Below are 22,190 nucleotides of genomic sequence, written 5' to 3'. Positions count from 1 at the left end.
ATAAAAATTAGCATTTGTCCAGCTTTGATACTATGTAAGTAATGGATTTTGGGTCTAGCTCAAATTCCAAAAATTAGCTTAAGAGGTGGGGATTGTTCAAGTCATTTTAAAGAGACCACCTATCTCTTAAAAAGACGATGTAGAACTCTTCACATATATGCAAAATTTAAATAAAAGTTATTATTAGATTATGTTGAACTCGTATCATATATTTGAGATCCGTCTCTATATATACTGAATAATATATGACTAATATCTTTTATATGATACTGAATCATAAATAATTAATACCGTAAGTAGTAATTTGCTTCAATTTACAAATTTACCATGATAAATTTTTAAGGTTTGGACACATCAAATCCGGATAAGTTTTACTAGTTCTTTTGTACCCTCTACGAATTATTTTTGATATTTGAACATGTTTAAGTCAGGTTTCAAAAAATGAATTAGTTTTCTTAATTAGTAACGCCACTATGTATTAAAAGGGTAAATTTCAAGTCACATAACTATTATATTTTTATATATATATACAACAACAACAACTCAGTGAAATTCCACAACATGGGGTCTGGAGAGGGCAGAATGTACGCAGACCTTACTCCTACCAAGGTAGGACGGCTGTTTTCTGGAGATCCTCGGCTCAGTAAAAGCATAAATGCATAAATGCATAAAAAAATAATATTAGATAAGAATAGGAAATATTTTTATATATATATATAAAAGTCATAAATCTATAAGTTCTAACACAGAAATTAGTAAAAGTACTTAAAACTATTTTAATTTAAGTGACACACTTTTTATTTTAGTCAATTCCTAAAAAAAAAAAAAAGTGAAAATGATGGAGGGAATGAAATGATATTTATCATTAGGGAATTACTAATAGAGGAAAGAAAACGGAAAATTACAGTATGCTTGCCCATTATAGGAACTCGGTTGGTATTTTTGGCCATAAAAGGAATCTTCGTTAAAGACTCAACTCCACTCATTCTAACTCAAAGTCAAGCAAAACCAAAAAAAGTCTACCAAAAAAGCAAAAATAACCATGATTATACCGGAATGATAAATATTTTTTCATCATTAATTAGAGGTGTCGGATCTCAATATGAGAATTTTTGATGAAAAATTAAATTTAATCGGGCTTCAATATAAATAACAAACACCGATTTGGAAATCAAAAAAAGACAAGCAAAAAAGCAAAAATAAATAAAATCCTAAGAAAAGAAAGAAAACGAAAGGAAGTATATATGTATATATAGAAAAAAAAGAAGAACACTTTAATTTAATTGGCTTATTTTATCATCTTCTTTCTCACTCCATATATCATTGGTCTAACTATTCCCAGATAATGTCCAGTAGTACTACTACTATAGTAACCAAAATACCCTAATTACTTTTCCCTTTCTATTGTAAGACAATTTTTTTTTTTGCTTCTAAAAATCTCTCTTCACTTTTCTTCAGCTCACATCTTCAGATCTCTTCTCCATTTCTTGGAAATTTCAGGTTTCTTTCGCTTAGTCTTTCTTTTATTTTGTATCTGTTTTCTAGTTTTAATTAATTAACATACTTTTTTTTTCTTCTTTATAAATTATTAAGTAGTTCACAAGTTTCTTATTTTTTTCTAAAACTCCTTATCCATTAGAAGAGGTACAAACATTCTGAAAAATTCTTCCATTTTTTTAATCATATTTAATATATTTATAAAAAAAGATTCTTGTCCTGATTATAGTCAATTTTAACCAGTGTATTTTTTTTATCATTTTTTGAAGATCTATAATTTTATCTTCTTGCTGATATTTCTTTATGCTTAAGTAATCCTTGACTTCAATTTAAATCTGATCGGTGTGAACATGATATTAATTAGTCTTTACCGGTGCAACGATTTAAGGTGAAAAAAGAAAATGGTGAGACAAAAAATCCAGATCAAAAAGATAGACAACTTGACAGCAAGGCAAGTGACATTTTCAAAGAGAAGAAGAGGGCTTTTTAAGAAAGCTCATGAGCTTTCAACTCTTTGTGATGCTGATATTGGACTCATTGTTTTCTCTGCTACTGGAAAACTTTTTGAGTATTCAAGTTCCAGGTTTGCAATTTTTCCTATCCAATTTCTTAATTAGTTGACCATAACCATCTGAGAAATCAACCCGACGGGACCATGGTTACAATAGAATTTCTTGTTTCAAGGAGTAATAATTATTCATAAAATTATAACAAAACAAATGAAATGAATAACTACTTACAAACCAATAGATAGTACATATGATTATGGTCTAGTTTTCTTTTTATTGACTTTCACTAATTAATGAAATTATTTTATTTTGTTTTTGTTTTTTTGGAGTTATAAAAAGCCCATGACCTTGTGTGCCAGATATTCATCATGTCCTAGAAAAAATCTCTTACTTTTCTTGTCTGTCAGGTATATGGAGAGTTCCAAATGCCTTGGGGAAAACAGAAAAAGCTAATAGCCACAGTTAGTAATATTGATAAATGTAGTAAGATTGATAAATGCCATATTTGGTGTGTTTGATGTTACTAAAAAAGAAAGAAATAAAGTTTCTCATTATACATTTGATGTCTTTAGGAAAATGTATATAAAAGAAAATAATGCTTGGATTTAATGTCATTTTTACCGTACGAGATCTTTCAGAGCTTTGTACTTGAATCTATTTAAAATATAGTAGTTAGGAGTAATCTATTTAAAGTAAAGATCCATAGAATATCCATCAGAAAATAAGGAATGAGGTACTCAAATTTGTGAAATAATTAAGAACATATTTGCTAATTAATGATCATGATTATGATAAGATAATTAAGAATATTACTATGCTATACTTCTGTATAAATAAACACATATAATCATAGGTTGGATTTTCATGACTTCTTAATTTAATAAGATCTATGTCATGAGTACAGCAAAAGCAGCATTATATTGTTGTCATTAATGTATCACATAATCTAAGATTTTTCTCAAAGATTATGTATGTACAAAAAGTGATAAGTTTTTAACTAGTTTCATTGTATGTTCATTAACTGATAAGATTAATTTAAGGTTGGATTTTCATGACTTCTTAATTTAATAAGATCTATGTCATGAGTACTCATTGTATGTTCATTAACTGATAAAATGAGGTACTTTAATTTAATTTAAGTGTACTCGAGAATACTTTAATGTCAATTTCAAAAGGATGTTTAGTTTGTTAGGCATCTTGTGTCGATCAAAACTGATTTCCTCTGCTGGATTTGCTTGTCTTATTTATCGTTTTCTTAGTGGGTGGTTTATTCTTTCGGATTGCCTGACTTGGGCTGATGGCACTTCATAACGACTTAGGCGTGGAAATAGTAATAGCCTTAGCCTTTACGCTACTATCATAAGGTGAGTAGTTAAAATTGGTTGAGTCGATCTTTCTCAATCATCCTATTCGGAATAAGATCATTCATATATAGCATAGACCAAGCGAATTCGTGCTTAAAATAATTTTTACTAAACTATGACTATCAATTATCATATTAGCAAATAAACGTATTACAAATAGTCATACCATGTGCATTATTCTCTCTCTATTACAACTATACTATTTTCGTGAATCTCCTTAGTTATACAGATAGTCAAGTTATTATTGCATCTTAGAGGTTGTTTGTTTCAAAACCAAGTTGTCCAGAATTGGAATAAGATTATAATCCTTGGATAACAACCAAGATATATACAATTAATATTATTTATCCCACCCTTCTAAGTGAGATATATAATCCTATGATTGTAGAATAAAATTTATCCTAATTTTAGCAATTTCCTCAACCAAAGACATGATAGAGCTAATTAATATCAAATTTTATTTTGGGATAACCTGCTTAATCCCTCCCCAAAACAGCCCCTAAGTGTGGAAGATGGTTGATTAGTTAACTTTGGGTTCCAGGAATAGATATCGACTCTCTATACGTACTTATAGTATATCATATGATCAACAAGAAGAGAATTACTCTATAGTTGAGTTAAATCTACTAATATTTAAGTAAGGAGAAAGTAAAATATGAGAAGACCGCCATGGTGTGTCATCAAAAGAATCCTGAACAGTGGTTTGACCATGAAAATTATTTTATTTTAGAAAAAAATATATTTTCTTACTCTTTTTCAAATTCATTGTTTATAAAACTTACAAATTCAACTTGGAGTTGCAGTTTTAATTTGAAAAAAATAAAATGCTCCAAAGATGTTTTAGTTTCCTTTCATAAATTCCATATAAATTGTTCTATAGTTAAAATTTATGATCGAATGCCTAGAAAATATTCTATTTACAATTACCTTTAACTGCGTCCACTAAAGCAGAAATTCGATTTTGGCGCTGCACAACTGAAAACTGGCTATGAAGAGTCATTTGCTGTCCGGGAATAAGTTTCCAGAGTTTTTCACTGTATGTCCAGAGCTATTTATACCTCCAAATAGTTTTCTTTTCTTCTCTTACCCATATTTTGCTACTTATCTTCTTGCGTAACATTAAAAAAAAATTAAAAAAATGTGAAATTCCAAAGGTAAAAAGGGATATAGATTCTAACCATTTGATCAAATCCAGGAAATATTTCAAGAATACATATAATATAGGATTTTTTTATTATTTTTTTTTACCAAAAACCATTCGCACAAAAGTGTTCACCTCCCATGTGATGGGGGTTTGGCAAGACCCCTACCATATCCATTTCACTTTAAATCAAAAAAATACATAAATTGGAGGGGGACATCAAACCTTACCTCCTTTTTCATCTTAGAATATAAAAATTATCCTAATAAAGTTTATGATCAAAAAAGGATCGTAAGACAATAACCTCCCATGTGATGCATCTAAATAGAACACCTAAATGGCTTTGGATAGTGATGGTAGACTAGGGTAATGTTCTCGCTCAGGAACGGAGACGGGGACGAGGGTAAGGAGGGGTAAGTGGGTTAGAGGAGCGTCTAGACTGAGAATAGTTTTTTGGAACATTGGGACGTTGACGAAAAAATCCATAGAGCTAGTTAAGATTCTAAAGAAGAGGAAGATTAATATAATTTGTGTATAAGAGACCAAATGGGTAGGTTCTAAAGCTAAGGAGGTAGATGGGTATAAGCTTTGGTTCTCTGGTAGATCGAAGTATAGGAATGGGGTAGGCATTTTAGTAGACAGTAATTTAAGGGATCAGGTGGTGGAGGTTAGGAGAGTCACTGATATGATGATGTCGATTAAGGTGGTAGTTGAAGGGATCACGTTGAATATTAGTAGTGCTTATGCGCCACAAGCGGGCTTAGGCGAGGAGGATAAGGGAAGCTTTTGGGAGGATTTGGCCAAGGTAGTGGAAGGCATACCGCCTACTGAGAAGCTTTTCGTGGGAAGAGATTTTAATGGGCACATCAGGTCTATTTCGGGAGGGTATGATGATGTGCATGGAGGCTTTGGCTTCGGGGATAGAAATAGAGGAGGATTTTCACTTTTGGATTTCGCAAGAGCTTTTGGATTGGTGATAGCCAATTTGAGTTTCCCAAAGAAGGAGGACCACTTGGTAACTTTCTGGAGTGTGGTGGCTAAGACTCAGATAGATTTTTTACTCCTTAGGAAGGATGAATAGATTTTTTACTCCTTAAAAAAGATGATAAAGGTCTATGCAAAGACTGTAAGGTTATTCCGATCGACAACCTTACGACCCGACATAAGCTCTTGGTGATGAATTTAGGGATTAAGATGACGAGGAAGAAGAGGGTGGGGGATGAACGACCTAGGATCAGATGAGGGAGTTTGACCACGGCTAGCGCCCTGGAGATGGGAGAGAAATTGAAGGATATGGGGGCCTGGGATAGTAGTGGGGATGCAAACACTATGTGGGATAAGACATCTAGTTGTATTAGGGTTGTAGCAAGGGAAGTGTTGGGAGTCTCGACAGGTAGCCGTGGCCGGCATCGAGGGGACTGGTGGTGGAATGAAGAAGTGAAAGAAAAGGTGGAAGCAAATAGGATAGCGTATGCGAAGCTGATAGAAAGCAAGGATGAGGTGGAGAAGTGGACGAATAGGGAACTTTATAAGATAGCGAGGAAGGAGGCGAAGTCGGCGATTTCGAAGGCAAAAACGACAGCTTTTGAACGCCTTTGCGAAGCCGTTGTTGGCCTTTTTCGCTAGAAGAATCGTTCAAGCTCGGATAATGGATCTACAAGGGAATTTAGCTACTCATAGTTTGTGACATACTTACATGAATCATTTGTAACATAAAACTTGAGTTCAAAATGAAAAGAATGAAGAAAATATCACCCAAAATAAGGTTTCCTTCATCTTCTCTAGCTATCCTCCGACAATCTGCATTGCCCCCAATAAAATATGTAAAGGTGCTATTTATAGCACCAAAAAATGCGTTATTAAAGCAAATGCACTGAAGTCCGTGACGCTGACTTGTTTATTTCAATAAAACATTTTATTTTCCCGCTTCAGCGTAAATTTCTTCATCCAGGGCCAAGTCCGCATCGCGTAGCTGGCGTGGACCACATTGCCTTGCGAGATAAATGCCAAACTTCGATTTTGTTCTATCCATGGCCAGGTACCTGGCGCTCACTACACTAACTTAGCTAATAAATTCCATGTCTTGGGATAGAAACTCTAGGTCCTTAGTCTTTGAACAAACTCCTAGTTTTATTTCTAAAATAATTAAATACATGATATACAAAGCAATTTCTACCAAACAATCATGATTGCACAAGTAGCTCATTTCACACACACATCTGCTTTTTGTCTAAGCACTTGACTAATTCAACACCTCATAAACTCAAAAGTTAACTTTGTAAGGAAGCAACTCACATGGTTTGTTAAATTAAAATTTTCTCTGAATTGTCATTCCTTACTAAACATGTGCCCTCGCTGAGAAGGAATTACCCATACTCTCATAGTTACATTCATGGGTATTTAGACAACAATTTGTTCATTCTCTCAAAGGAAATCACAAGTTGCTTAAGATGAACCATAGGCTTGCCCTTAGTGTATTAAGAAGCTCTATTAAGGCAACTAAGACTTAAGGATCACTTAGGACTTTTCAGGTTGTATTGTGGGCTAGGGGACGTGTAGGTAAAAATCTGGGCATGTATAGTGACTTGGTTCCCAAGCGCTTTCAACACATTACATTCTTTAATTCCATTCAAGCATTTCATAACCTTATCCTAACCACTGGGTTCTTTTGGTAGCTCAACTTTTCACTTCATTTCAGCGTAAATTTCCTTCATCCAGGGCAAGGTCCGCGTCGCGGACCTGGCGTGGACCACACTGCCTCGCGAGATAAATGCCAAACTTTGATTTTGTTCTATCCATGGCCAGGTTCCTGGCATGCACTACACTGACTTGGCTAATATATTCCATGTTTTGGGATAGAAACTCTAGGTCCTTAGTTCGAGACACAAACTTGCTTTGTTGCAGTTGTATTTTCTTCACCTTTTGATCCTAACTTCTTTGAGTTTCACTTTTTATTCAATCATGCTTCGAATGTCCGTTCTTGCTCCATTAACCCTGAATGTGTCCAATCATGCTGGTTGGTTACAATCATACAAAATATGAAAAATATGAACTAAACTCTAGAATTTGTTCTCAATTCGACCAACGATTTATGGATTTTTAGTGCCATTGGGCACATAAATGTACCCAAGATCAATACTCCCCCTTTTTTCTCTTCGGCTTCCATAATGGAGTTAAAATCTCCACCTATGACCCAAGGACCATCAATAGTAGTGTTCAGGTGTTTGCGATTTTCCCACAAATATCTTCTTTTGCTAGCTTTAGATCTAGCGTATACAATAGTTATCCAAAAAGGAGTTGTGTCTCCATGTAAAATGGCCTGCTTAGTAATTTGTTGCCTGCTTTTTCGACACTACTGAACAAACAATGTTAGAGTTTCAAAATATCCAAACTTTACTATGAGAGTTAGAGATAGCATGATCAAAATCAAGCTTTCTCCTAAACTTGTCTATATTGTCGCTTTTCAGGAAAGGTTCTTGCAAGGCTATAAAGTCAACTTTATATAGTCTGACTAATTGAATTAGTCTATCAAAAGCACCTTGGGAATTTACTCCCCTTATATTCCATATAATTATCTTAATCATAAGGAAACTACGGGGGAGTGAGCTACCATACCTTTAATTTGTTTAGCTTCGAGGCCATCTTCTTTGATTCCCTTTCTAGCTTTCCTTTCTTTTTTTAAGTTTATTACCTCTTGGAGACAAACCTTGTTGTTTCCTGCATAACTGGATCTTTGTTTTCTTTAGTTACTGGAGCAAACACATCAATGAGACTATCAACTAGCGGTTCTTTCTCCAATTCTATGGCATCCAATAAACTCTCAGGAACATCTTCATCTGACGAAAAGTCATCTACATGGTCTACACTAGTATCGTAATATTGTTCATGGTCTAATTTATACCCACTAAGAGGATCCTGCCTTTCTTGAACTTTTGGAGGGGTGAACTCCAAATTTCCCAGATCTAAGACCAAATTTCCACCCTTTATTTGCAAATCAGCAGTCTCTGCAGTATGAGGATATGAAATGCCACCTTTGGAGATGCTTCCTTGACTATCTTCAACCTGTATCATTTTATCAAGAGTAATATTAGCATGATTTACCTAATGATGGCCAACTATATCAATTGTCCAAGCTTGTTTGGGTTTCTGTTTAGCCCATAACATTTTCTTGAGAACGACTGCTGAAGGTGTTTTCTTCTTCTTCTTCTTCTTGTTTTTCTTTTTTTGTCCCTTGTCTCCAGCCTTTTTCCCATCCTACCTCTTGTGGTCATGTTTTTGTATTTCTGTCGAGATAGACTTACTATCCCTGTTTTCGACTTCATTCTCCTTAAGCTCAGCAATAACTTTCTTTGTGACAGCGCCTTTATCCTTGCTGCTGGAACCTTCTGTTTGATCTTTGTTTCTATCATTTTTCTTTTCTTTTGTCAGAGTCTCCTGATTAACATTGTCGAGCATAGGAATATGTTTGTTCGGCTTGTCATTAATCTTGTCTTTTCCTTTTGCCAAATCTGCTTGTTGCATCAGTTTATTATCCCCCTTTTGTTTGCCTTTAATTATGGAATTTTGCATTCCTTTACTCTCTTCCTTACTCTTCTTTCCAGTGCTAGTATTCTCTTGTTGTTTCCCTTTCCCTTTCTTGTTTCTTCTATTGATGACTTGTGTAAAATCACCATCTTTGTTTCTCTCTTTGTCGTGCATGATTTCCTCAACATTGTTACTAGTACTACACATCTTCTCATTTTCATTACTTTCTTTCAGAATGTTTTTGCGAACGTTGACTGAATCCGTATTGTTTTCTTCCCTGTGACCCTCTTGTTCCTTTCTTCTTGCTTCTACTTTACAATTAACTTGATCATGGCCTTGCATTCTACATGATTTGCAAAAATCTGGCACCCCTTCATATTCAAGTTTCTAATCCCTTCCTCTTAATCCAAAGCCTTCTCCCTCCAATCCTATCCAAACTGAATCTCTCAGTGGGTTCATCAGGTCGACCTCCATCCGTACCTTAGCCATATTTGGTCGAGACCTCGCAATAGTAGCCAAATCTTCTTTCAATGGAGTACCGACAATAGATAAAATCTGTTTTAGATATTCCCATCTAAAGCAATGAAATGGTAGTTGTGGCAGAACAACCCATACAGGAGCTAGAAAGGTCTCCTCATTCAGATCGATATTAGGTGACCATTTGAATAATCTCATAAGAGAACCAGCAATCGACATGAATCTCTTGAAATAAACTGTATTAAAATCAACTTCATTATTGCATTCTATGAAAACGTGACGATAATCATATGCCCCTACTCTTACTTTTCCTAACAGAGGTGGTTGTTCCAGAAATTTGGATGTATTTGCTTCAATTCTAGGTCGACCCATTGTGAACTTGCCAACCAAAGTCTATTTGCAATCATGTGCCATAACCCCGTAATATTCTGAAGCTTTAAAGATAATTGCAGGCTTACCATTGTGCATTGTGTGCCTTGCCAATACGGATGAGCACAGAGGTTTGCTATTGATCGGAGGACCAGCCACAATTTCTGCTGCTGTTTTCATTGAATCAGAGGTTATCGAAGTTGGGGGGGGGGGGGGGGGTCCTTTGGTTGGGTTATTCGTCCCGTTTCACCGGCCGGAGGTCATGCCATGGTAGTTGTACATCGGAAATAGCGCTAAAGTGCGACTCAGCAGGGGCCACAAGTTGTCGTTGAGCCATACCGGTTCTTACTTAATTCTGAACGTACATAACTTAATAACTTGCTTCAACTTGTGATAAATATTCTTATCAACCGTCTATATAATATAGGCTCATAACACACATTTTCCCCTTAATACCATGGTGGCGAGAGGTTTGACATTGATTCCTACCTCATGTACTATTTAAGCACATGATACAAGTAAAATGTTATGATCCTATTGTAAGGTATGAGATTTGAGTCTCACATCAGTTTAATGGAGAACTAATGTGAGGTTTATATAGATTAGGCTCTTCTATCTCAATAAATAACTTTTGGGATGTGGTTTCCTTGGGTTGTATCAATGGTATCAGCATCCATCGCCCTTCGTGTCCTGGATGGCGATACCGATATTAAAGTATTGGCGTGGAGCTAGAAATGGTCTAGCGCACAACGATCGAGGACGGTGGGTGCACATCTATCTAATTTACCAAATAAACCTTTACCCTTAATATTAAACAAAATCACTAGGCATAAGTTATATATGTCGGGTTCATTGTATAATGTGTGAATAAATAATGATACATAGAATAATGTTGGTGAACTAAAAATGTGAAAGTGCTGCAAGTATGAATGAAGTTATTCCATTCATGAATATTCATGACAGATGAATGCAACCTTTCGTATTTTAATACAACCTTTCGTATTTCTAGCTACCTTTTCATATATCATAAATGAATCATTGTGCTCACCTATAGGCTATACATATCTGATTCTTTCTCAGGTATGAGAATTTTTTTGTAAGAAGTTCACAAGAAGAAAAACTACATAGTAAGAAAAAGTTTCTGCTTTTCCAAAACTTCAAGTGTGATCCCAAGCCATTGAGTGGTTCGCTGGACAACTAATTTAAGGTGCCACTATTAGTTTGTTGTGAGTCATTTTATCTTGGAAGAATATATTCCATAACCTCGGATAGTTGAGGGGAATAATTTTCTTAAGAAAACTTTGTGAATTCAAAGGACTTGACTCTTCTTATTTGTATGGAATTTGGTTGAAGTTATTTTGTTGAAAAAACAAATTTTGCACTAAGAAACTTTAACAATATATATGCCCCATAAGACAACTTCATATATTATTTAACTTGTCCCAAGACATAAATTAATACTACTAAACTCATACTAAGTATTGATTTTGAAGCAAATTCGGAGAGGTAAATTACTATACTCCTTTTGTTTCTTTACTATAATAATAACATACTTGGTGTATAATTATAATTCCACAAATGATGTTTAGCGAGGTTGGTGTGTATGCAATATTATCCTAATCTTGAGAAGGTAGAGAGACGATTTTCAATAAACATTTGGTAAAAGTAAGACATCAAAAATCAAGTATGTAAACAAATACAATAGTAATGAAGAACCCATACAGAAAACAACAAAGATGAGAATAGTAGCAACAACAAATAATATGACATTCAAAGCTAATGAAACAATAATAATAATAATAGGAGAATAATAAAAAAACAATACTGAAAAGGAAACTAGACAACACTTGACTACCTACTAACCGTTTATCCTAACTCTCATTCTCCAAATTTTTCTATCTAGGATAATGTCTTTGTCAGTTGCAGGTGTGTCATGTCCTGTCTAATCACATCTCCTCAATAATTTTTCGGCCTACCTGTACCTCTCCTTATACCCACTATAGTCAACATTTTGCACCTTTTCACTGGAGCATCTGTACATCTCCTCTTCATATGCTCTAATCATCTCAATTTTGTTCACCACGGAGCCACTCTGATCTTGTTATGGATAACTTCGCTCCTAATTCTATCTCTTCTAATATGCATATACATTCATCTCCAACTTTTTCATGTCTGCTATTTTCATTTTCTAGACGTGTGAATTATTTAATTGATCAACAATGCAGTCCCATATAACATAGTTAATCTGACACCTCTTTAAAACTTACCTTTTATTTCTTTAGAACTTTGTAATTGATCTGTTAAACTAATGTGCAAAAGATGATTGGAGTATTATATTAGATAATGAAATTGACTGAAAGAATAAATTGAAAAAAATAAACCTTCATGATTTGACATGCTTCAAAGGAGCTGGATTAAGGACAATAACAAATGGTGAAAGTTGGATTGAATTAGCTGGAGGGGGTAAAATTTTCAGTTTTTTTTTTTAGAAAAAATATTTTCAATACTAGTTGTTTGCCATGAAAGTTGTCGACTTATGCTCTCTCGGTCCCATGACATTATTCGGCTGATACACAACTTATAAAAGTGAAATATTCTCCAACAGAAGGAAGAGCTCAAAATAATAATTACTATCTCAAGATTAATTATCTTGGGATTAATTATTCTGGGATAAGTTATCCATCATTTATATGGGATAACTTATTTCATCACTATGATAAATGATAGGATAAGTTTTCCCAAACTTGACACCCAAACAAGACATCAAAATTTTATCCCTATACTATTTTTTTTTTTAATCTCAGGACTATTTGTTTTTATCCCTCACACCAAGGATCGTTTGATATGATGGACAAATATAAATAATTTTGAGATTAAGTTTATTAAGTATTGTTTTATTTTTATTTGATTATTAATATCGAGCTTAGTTATATACTAAATAGAAATTAGTATTGGAATAAGTGATCCCAACAAGAGGGTGGAATAATAGTACCACAATTAGTTATCTCAAGATAAAACAATGAAAATGATAAGAATACTCCTGAGGTTCGTCAAACCTTTTTTTATACTAAATAAGGCGAAGAGTATTTTTCTTACCAAACAACTTATTTTTATTTAGTTATAGAAATTAAACAATGCATGTTATTTTTAATACAACAAACCAATTAGTCAATAAAAAGTAATACCATAATAACTAATCACAACACGATTAATCTCAATAGAATCAATTCCAACATAACTTGTTTTCAAACCAAACGATATTAAGGAGATTTAGCATGTTATAATCAGTGGCGGACCCAGGATTTTAAATAAGGGGGTTCAAAATCTAAATTGCTAGACACACGAGCTAGTCGAAGGGGGTTCGACATCTACTTTATATATATAAAAAATTATTTTAACCATGTATAAATAGTACAATTTTCCGCCGAAGGGGGTTCGGATGAACCCCCTCAGCATAAGGTGGATCCGCCACTGGTTATAATTGGTAACATGTCTTATCTTCCAACAACAATTAATCCCACTTTTTAATGAAATATTACTTGTAGTTATCTGTTATGTGATTTGATAGCATAAGAAATTCCTTTCCATTATTATTATATGAGAAAAGGCTCATAAATACCCCTCATCTATGAGAAAAGGCTCATAAATATCGTTCTTCCACCTTTTGGTCTAAAAATATCCTCAACCTTACTTTTTTTGGCTTAAGAATACCCCTAACTTATTGGAAATAGCTCAAAAATACCCCCCTCCACCTTTTGGTTTAAAAATATTCTCAACCTTTATTTTTGGTTCAAGAACACCCCTCCTTTCATCTTTTAGTCTAAAAATACCATCAACCCAAATTTAATTGAATTGAATTTCTTTTACTAATTAATTAATTATTGTATTTTTTCTAAAAGATAATTTTTTATTTATTCAAATTCTTAATATTAGCTCATCCCAAAATATTTAAAATGTTTAAGTGTAACTATATTTGAAATGAAAAATAAATTCTTTATGCTATCAATTTTTTTAGTAACAGAGATTAAAGGAAAAAAGATAAAATTTGGCTAATTAATATATTTATAGACTTAATGATTTGTCCTCAACACTAAAGAAAATAATTATTTATTGATTCAAATTAGTAGAAGATTTTCTAATAAGATGTCTATTTACTAATTTTTTTAGACGAGTAAAAATTATATTGGAGATTACACATTCTAATCGATATTTTATAGGCTTAACGATAACAATTAATCCTCAATACTAAAACGAAATATGTATGCAAGGTAAGGCTGCGTACAATAGACCTTTGTGGTCGGGTCCTTCCCTGAACCCTGCACATAGCAGGAGCTTAAGTGCACCGGACTAAAAAGAAATATGTAACTATTTATTGATTCAAATTTTAAGTAGAAATTGTCTAATCGATTTTAATCTTTTAGTCGAGTAAAAATTTACTATTTACAAAAAAATTGATTTAGTTCAAATAATAAAAATACAGATTTTAATATGGTAAAAGTTTAAATAATATTAAAATCATAAATATTAGATATACAAATATAAAGAGATAACAAAGGTTGATGGTATTTTTAGACTAAAAATGTGGAAGGAGGGGTATCATTGAACCAATAACAAATGTTGAGGGTATTTTTAGACTAAAAGGTGAAGGAATCGTATTTTTGAGTTATTTTCAATAGGTTAGGGGTATTCTTGAGCCAAAAAAATAGGTTAGGAATATTTTTAGACTAAAAGGTGGAAGAAAAGTATTTATGAGCCTTTTCCCAGGATATTTATGAGCATTTTCCTTTATTATATACAAAAATAAAATAAAATAGTATGTATAATGAAAAACCACTTTCTTCAATTAGTTAAAAATTCGAATAGATCATGCATATTCATCAACTGATCATCGCATTTTATGCAATAGGATCGACATTGTTAATCAGTTCAACTCTTACACACTAATTATATGTAATATAAAAGCATCTATACAATTAAATTAGGTCATCTGAAACTGATTGCACTTTAGAAAATATATTACATTACGTGCTGTGAACAGTTAATTAACTACCCTAACGGTATTAAAAGAATATTCATCATTTATGTGCCCCCTGATTTTCATGTAATTTTGATTAGGGAAAATAGTATTAGTCTCATCTCGATGATCATGTATAAAATTTGAAATGTCGAACACAAATATATAAGTTTTTGCACATCAATGATCAATAGAGGCTGAGTGTCATTTATGTTCAAGCTTATCTCATTATATATTTATGTATTCTTGCACAGTATGATGCAACTGATTGAGAAGCACAAGATGCAGTCTGAAAGGGATAATATGGATAGTCCAGAACAATTGCAAGCTTCTAACCTTCAGGTAAATACTAGCAATTGTCAATGATATTAAATTATGAACAGTTAATATGTGATCATGAAAGTATATTTAAAAGATAAGCCCTCGTTTGAGATTAATAATATATTTGGTCAAACTTTCAAAATTCGTTTATTTTGAATAATGTTCTTTTCTCAAAAGTACTTTTTTGGAAAAGTACTTAGTTTTTCGTGTACAGCAATAATCAATTTGAAAAATAAGTTTGCCTATATTACAGCAGTATTTTTTATGCTTGGATAATATTTCAAAAGTGCTTACGGAGAAAGCTACTTTCTTCTATTTATGAAACACAACTCCTGTCACTACTAAAAAAAAAATATTTATTTTTTCGTAAAAGCTTAGCCAAACGGCTTAACTTTCTAAAAATAAGCTCTATTTTTTGACTTCTCAAAAACTTCATCAAACAGACTATAATTATCTCAATTTTCATTTAACTTAGTAATCACAAGCAAATATTTCATTTTCCAGAGTGAGAAGAAAACCTATGCAATGCTTAGCAGGGATCTTGAGGAGAAGAATCAGGAGTTAAGGTAATCGTTGGTTTTATTTTGAATATGATTCAAAACTTTAATGTGCTTATGTCATGATAAAAAATGAGCCATGAGTGACACCCACACTTATCATCCTAGGTGGGAGAACCAACGCTACAAATCCCAATTCCAGAATGCTATTAGCAGTAGCACAACTTTAAAATTGAAATTTTGATTCTTCTCTTTCTCATCTTCAATATATATATATATATATACATATATATATATATATATACATATATATATATATATACATATATTCTTTTACCTGAAGCCTTCAATTGTTTCTTTTCGGTGTTCGCCGCCACACATGGAGTTCTTCTCCTTTTTCTTTTCTTTTCTAAAATTCTTATGTATTAAAAGTGACAAATACTCCTAACCTATTTTAATAATATAAGACAAATAATATAAGGTATTAAATAAATTATAAATTTAGCCCACCAACTAAATTAAGGTCTAAATTTACCTATCAACTAAATAACTGTAGTTATCGAATAGTCTAAAATTTTATCTAAAATTTACGGGATGAGTATTTTATGGAATAAGAAGCTCTAGTACTCAAAACGACCTAACGGGTCGTTACATTAGATACCAATTTACCCACCGTTCGTCCCCGAACGGTCAAAAGAAGAGCGAGGGTAGAAAAGGATACCTGACTCAATGAACAGATGTGGATATCTTCCACGCATATTCGCCTCAGTCTCCCAAGTGGACTCCTCAGCCAAACGATTCTTCCATTTGACCTTCACAGATGCAATCTCATTTGACCTCAATTTGCCAACCTCCCTATCTAGAATAGTTACAGGCTCCTCCTCATAGGACAATTCTCATCAAGCAAGACTGAATCCTAGCGAATAATATAGTTTTCATCCCCATGATATTTTTTTAGCATAAAAACATGAAATACTAGGTGCACTCCGAAAAAACCTGGAGATAAAGTCAATTCATAGACCACCTCTCCAACATTCTTAAGAACTTCAAACGACTCAATATACCTCGGACTGAGCTTACCTCGCTTACTAAATCTCACTACGCCATGGGTGAAACCTTCAACAACACTTGTTCTCCCTCCATAAGCTTCATGTCCCTAATGTTTCCATCAACATACTCCTTCTGCCTATTCAGAGCTGCTAGAAGCTTCTTTTGAATGAATTTCACATTCTCCAACGATTTTCTCAAAAGATCAATTCTCTAAGGTCTCACCTCAAATGCATCAAACCAACCAATATGAGACCTACATCTCCTTCCATACAATGCCTCAAATAGAGCCATATCAATACTCGAGAGATAACTATTATTGTATGAAAACTCTGCCAAGGGTAAGAACTGAACTTTCGAATCAAACTTTGACAGATTTGCAAATCAGAAGTGATTTCCAAGCCACAGACTAACCCATGAATCCAATCTGAATCAACATTCATTAGACCATAACACAACCATCAGGACAAATCTTTTCTCACATAACCACTATAAAATTTTGAAACAATACCTCTACAACAAAAAGTGAACCAACCACCCCCCATTTATAATGCGTAAACCATCACAGATATTGTTGAGATTTCATTCTCACAACCAAATTTTTTCACAAGCTTAAGTTATAAAAAAAATTGATCTTTAGACATCGGACATTGTCACGGTAGGATCAAACTTATCCAACCCAAAGAAGGAAAGATCAAATAACCACTTAGCGAGCGATACACCCAAGCATACAACAACTCTAATAACACTATCGAAAATGCTATGTTAGTAGCTGTGATCATAAACAGCCCTTAAGAGTGGCAAAACTAGACCCAATGGTCCCCACACACAATCACGCATAGCCGGGGAATCATACTCTAAATCATCCCCAGAACGAAATAGGTGATAACATAAGAATGCACGAAAACCATATTGAATAACATAAGATACTTTATGCAATCTTTTACATACCAAGTTTCAACTATCATTCAAACCATCATATACCTTGTGACAAAACTTAGAGAGATTCTCGGTCACCCCAATAATTCTGTATACTTTGAGCACATAACCTCTATTTACCATCAAGTATCTATGTAACGCATCACAACAGTCTTTGTAGTTCCATCAACAAAGTAGTTTCTATCCCCTCAAAATTCTCAATAACCATGTATAACTATAGATCTATACCGTAGCACCCCCATAAGTCATCTATCACAATTCGAATAATCCAAACCAACAATAAAACACAGCATCTTCCACACATCACTAATTATTAGTCAAACCAAAGCCCAATCTTTGTAAAAATTGTTAATAAACCCCTAGTATGTCTGTGCCGAACCAGTTCACATTGCATGGTCATATCTCAACTCAAAGGCAAAATTCTTACAACCTTCAATTCCGAACCAAAGGTCTATACGAGATGTCTTATTTTTGAATCTTTCTTAGATTCTTTTCATGACACAATTTTCAAATACCTTGAAATCTGCAGTATCCCAAACTCTTGTTCCTTTTGTTAACTCACTTATCACCAAATAGTACCAAACCACAATCTTAGATACTCGCAAGTCATTATTACCATACCAAATTTATTTAATAAAAAATTCTTATTATATAGTTGCATCACAATACCAATCTATCACAAACTCTTGTTACCATCATGCTCAGTAGCCCTTGCCATCACCACAAGTCAACCATGTCATCGACATGACACCTCAAATCTAGCTATACTAATCAAAACCAAAGGACTAACCAATTTTATACGCACATTCTTACAAATATCATCAATTGCCTTTACTCAAGTTTTCTCGTTGAGACTTTCTTTACCCATGATCTTGTCATTCCTATATTGATTTATTCCCTTGGAGCTTACGATAAAATCAACAGTCCTCATTAGAATCCTCAGGATACACTCGACAACCTAAACACATTAATTGTATCAAAGATCCACCACTAAAATCTTTCTTATAAACAATGCTTAACCTAAGATTTTGTAGTAACAAACTAGTTGGTTTCTCAACTGTGAATGCAACATCGAATCCCATTATACGATCGTGTGATACAACTGATAACTCCTTAAGTAGTGAGTATTCATACTTGACAATCGACGTATCCATTTTTATATACAACTAGTACCACATTATACCTATTGGAAAGATCGTATCCAAATGGCCTACATATTTCTATCCATTATATAGCTGCAAAATATTACCAATTCCGTTTCGTCTCTAGCCCAGGCGATATGCATTCTTTCTTAGATCAAGTCGCTAGCAGAAGTAACAAAATCCATAACACTAACCAAGTAAGCATCGATACCATTGTAGTAGTCGTATCATGACCCTCTTTAATATACACTCAATCTATGAAATCGTAGTAGAGATTCATACCTTAATTCTTTCAAAAGAGGCGAAATTTGCCTTTTCGGACTGAAGGAAAGTGGAGTAGCATACTTGGATAAGGAGCGAAATTTGGTCTCATAGGCTGCAACAGGCATCTTCCCTTGTTATATATTCAGGAACTCATCTTCCCTCTTGTCCCTCAAAATTCAAGGGATATACTTCTACACGAAGAAGTCAAAAGTTGTTGCCCAGCTGCCTGACATATACCCCTGGTGGGCTTTCTCTTTCGACCTCTACCACGATCTCTCATCGCTACTCCCCCTCTTGCTACAATCCTAACGGCTGGCTTAAGCGCTGATGTTGCTTTAGTTCTGAACATTTGCAAAAAAGTATAGTGAAAAAGGTTAGATACCAATTGAATTCAAGTAATAGCACGAAAGAAAGAAGGAATGGAGTTTTTCTAAAGTCCCATAGCCTCTCGAAAAAAGTAAAGGCGTCCCTGTACCGTTCCGCAAGACTCTACTAGACCTATTCTTGTGTGATGAGATCACCGAACCTAAAGCTCTGATACAAAGTTTGTCACGACTTAAAATAACCCATGAGTGGTACCCACACTTATCCTCCTAGGTGGGAGAACCAACACTACAAACCCCAATTCCAGAATGCTATTAGCAGTAACACAACTTTAAAATTGAAATTTTGATTCCTTTCTTTCTCATCTTCAATAATAAAAATAATGTCCTTTATCCAACTATTGGTTATATATATATTCTTTTACCTAAAGCCTTCAATTGTTTCTTTTCGGTGTTTGCCGCCACACATGGAGTTCTTCTCCTTTTTCTTTTCTTTTCTAAAATTCTTATGTATTAAAAGTGACAAATACCCCTAACCTATTTTAATAATATAAGACAAATAGTATAAGGTATTAAATAAATTATAAATTTAGCCCACCAACTAATTTAAGGTCCAAATTTATCCATCAACTAAATAACCGTAGTTATCGAATAGTTCAAAATTTTATCTAAAATTTACGGAATGAGTATTTTATGAAATAAGAAGTTCTAGTACTCAAAACGTTCTAACGGGTCGTTACAGCTTATTACTGTAAAGTCTGTAACTAAAGATATATCCATTTTTTGTAGGTCAAATTAGGGATGTTATTTTAATCTTCGTTAAATAACACATATATTCATGACATTGTCCATATTGTTTATGTTCCAATCTTTATAAATACAGGCCAGAAAACAAAATCTTGGCAATCCTGAAATCTTCACGTATTATTTTGAGACTTCATTTGTCAATCTCTTCAAGAATTCATTTCCTTCCTTTGTTTTAATTTCTACCAATCAATTGAGATATTTCACAATTTCTAGGCACATTTGATATCCTTCATTGTTAATATATTGTTGTGTCTCATTATATATATTAGTGCTGCAAAAGTTTGCCTAATTTTAGTAATTAATACTATCAAATTGCAAATTATATGACTTACTATGCTAGGCAACTACATGGAGAAGAGCTGCAAGGACTTGGCTTGGATGAATTAATGAAATTGGAGAAATTAGTCGAGGGAGGAATAAGTCGTGTCCTCAAAATTAAGGTCCTATTTACTTAATTCCCTTTCTCCTAACAGTATTATTTAGTAATCGTGCAGTCTTTGTCTCTTATATATTCTTCAACGTCTATTATTACTATATGTTATTGTATCTGCTTTGTATCTTGCTGCCATAATCATGCTTCGAAAATATTTTTTTTTAGCTGAGGCTCTATCGAAAACAATCTCTCTACCCCACAAAGATACAAATAAGGTTATTACCCTGCCCAAATAAAATTACACTGGTTATGTTGTTGGTGTTGTCTACTTAATTCCCCTCCTCTTTTGCACTTATGTGATTAATATATAATTGTTCCTGCAAGATACATTGATTCCATTAACTTGTGTCTTTCAGGGTGACAAGTTTATGAGAGAGATCAGTTCCCTCAAGAAAAAGGCAAGTCATGCATTAACTGATTGAATATTGATTTCTCTAGCTACTTTGTCAATAGAACTTTTTTTTTCTTAATTAGGAAATACTATTTGATTCTATCAGGAACTAAATTTGACTGGAATTCGAATGTGGTGTTTGGAAAACAATTATAGGGAAAAATATGGAGAATTAAGTTGTTGAAAACTTTTTATAAAAAAGGGGAAAAGTCTAAATTTATTTCTATATTTTTGCCATTTGTTACAATTTTGTCTGTTTAATTCTTACCCTTGGAAAATAGTGTCATATTTTCTCTTGCCATTAACTGCTTCAGCATTGAATAAGTGATGTTTATGTGTCCAAATCCTTAGAGCAAAAAAATAAAATTCAAATATACCTTTCAATTTTTATCTTAGGGTTTCAAATTATTTTGATCGACCATCTAAACATCAGAAAATTGATGTTTAGTACCCCATAACATTTCTTTCCACTTTATATTTACTGTTGATGTGCAGGAAGCTCAACTGCAGGAAGAGAATTCACTATTGAGACAGCAATCACAAGTAAATTATTCTGGAATTAATGCCCTTTTTTTGCAAAAAATCCTCTTAATTACTAAATCATTAATTCATGACGGGCAGGCAAGATTGAATGAAGAAGGCCAAAATGCAATTGAGCAAGGAAATTCAGCAGATTCCATCACCAATAATCGCAGCTTAGTCAATAGTCATCAGGACTACAATGACTCAGAAACTAGCCTCAAGTTAGGGTACGTACGTAGGAAGTACCCAAATTCCAAACCCCGAACCTCAAATCCTGAAACTGAACACTCTTCACGCGTCATACGTTATTTATATTCATTTAGTTTGCTTTATGTGTGCAGCTTGGCTTTTCCTTATTGAGCTCGATATGAAAACCAGAGATATATAGTTACTGAAACAAGAACTTGTAATTTTCTATTTATTATGCATCGTATAGTGAAATGTATAAATTGATTAGATTGGTTGACCAGGCCCTGCGAAAAACTTTGGGACCATTGAGTTTCTCAAGAATCGAAGGGTCAACAACCTAATCAGAGAGTAATGTAGCTAGTTAGGTACTGTATTGGTTGACATCTATTCAATCAAAAACAGATGTGTCATTTTAATTAA

The 22,190-nt window shown here is 33.5% G+C and overlaps 1 protein-coding gene across 2 annotated transcripts; it reads left to right on the top strand.

Moving 5' to 3' along the window:
- Positions 1–1,332: 1,332 nt before the first annotated feature.
- LOC129885727 (MADS-box protein SVP-like) lies at positions 1,333–22,190 on the top strand. 2 transcript variants are annotated; one of them, XM_055960117.1, is made up of 9 exons: positions 1,340–1,500; positions 1,886–2,080; positions 15,150–15,237; positions 15,721–15,782; positions 20,576–20,675; positions 21,025–21,066; positions 21,555–21,602; positions 21,681–21,808; positions 21,923–22,190. In XM_055960117.1, exons 2-9 carry the CDS (start codon positions 1,899–1,901, stop codon positions 21,939–21,941), a joined length of 669 nt encoding a protein of 222 aa, XP_055816092.1. In that variant the 5' UTR covers positions 1,340–1,500; positions 1,886–1,898; the 3' UTR covers positions 21,942–22,190. The 2 variants fall into 2 exon arrangements, with proteins under 2 accessions (XP_055816091.1, XP_055816092.1); XM_055960116.1 differs by having other exon boundaries at positions 1,333–1,500; positions 21,681–22,190.

Source organism: Solanum dulcamara, chromosome 4 (genome assembly GCF_947179165.1).
Source record: "Solanum dulcamara chromosome 4, daSolDulc1.2, whole genome shotgun sequence".
In the NCBI taxonomy this organism is placed as follows: Eukaryota; Viridiplantae; Streptophyta; class Magnoliopsida; order Solanales; family Solanaceae; genus Solanum; species Solanum dulcamara.
Note: the sequence above shows the minus strand (reverse complement) of the source record. Positions and strands in the feature narration are given on the sequence as shown.

Excerpts from the sequence above, each read along its gene's own strand:
- LOC129885727 (XM_055960116.1), top strand. The coding sequence starts at position 1,899 with ATGGTGAGACAAAAAATCCAGATCAAAAAGATAGACAACTTGACAGCA. Across the intron at positions 15,238-15,720 it reads TGCAAGCTTCTAACCTTCAG|AGTGAGAAGAAAACCTATGC; the intron begins GTAAATACTAGC and ends TTCATTTTCCAG. Across the intron at positions 21,603-21,680 it reads TATTGAGACAGCAATCACAA|GCAAGATTGAATGAAGAAGG; the intron begins GTAAATTATTCT and ends CATGACGGGCAG.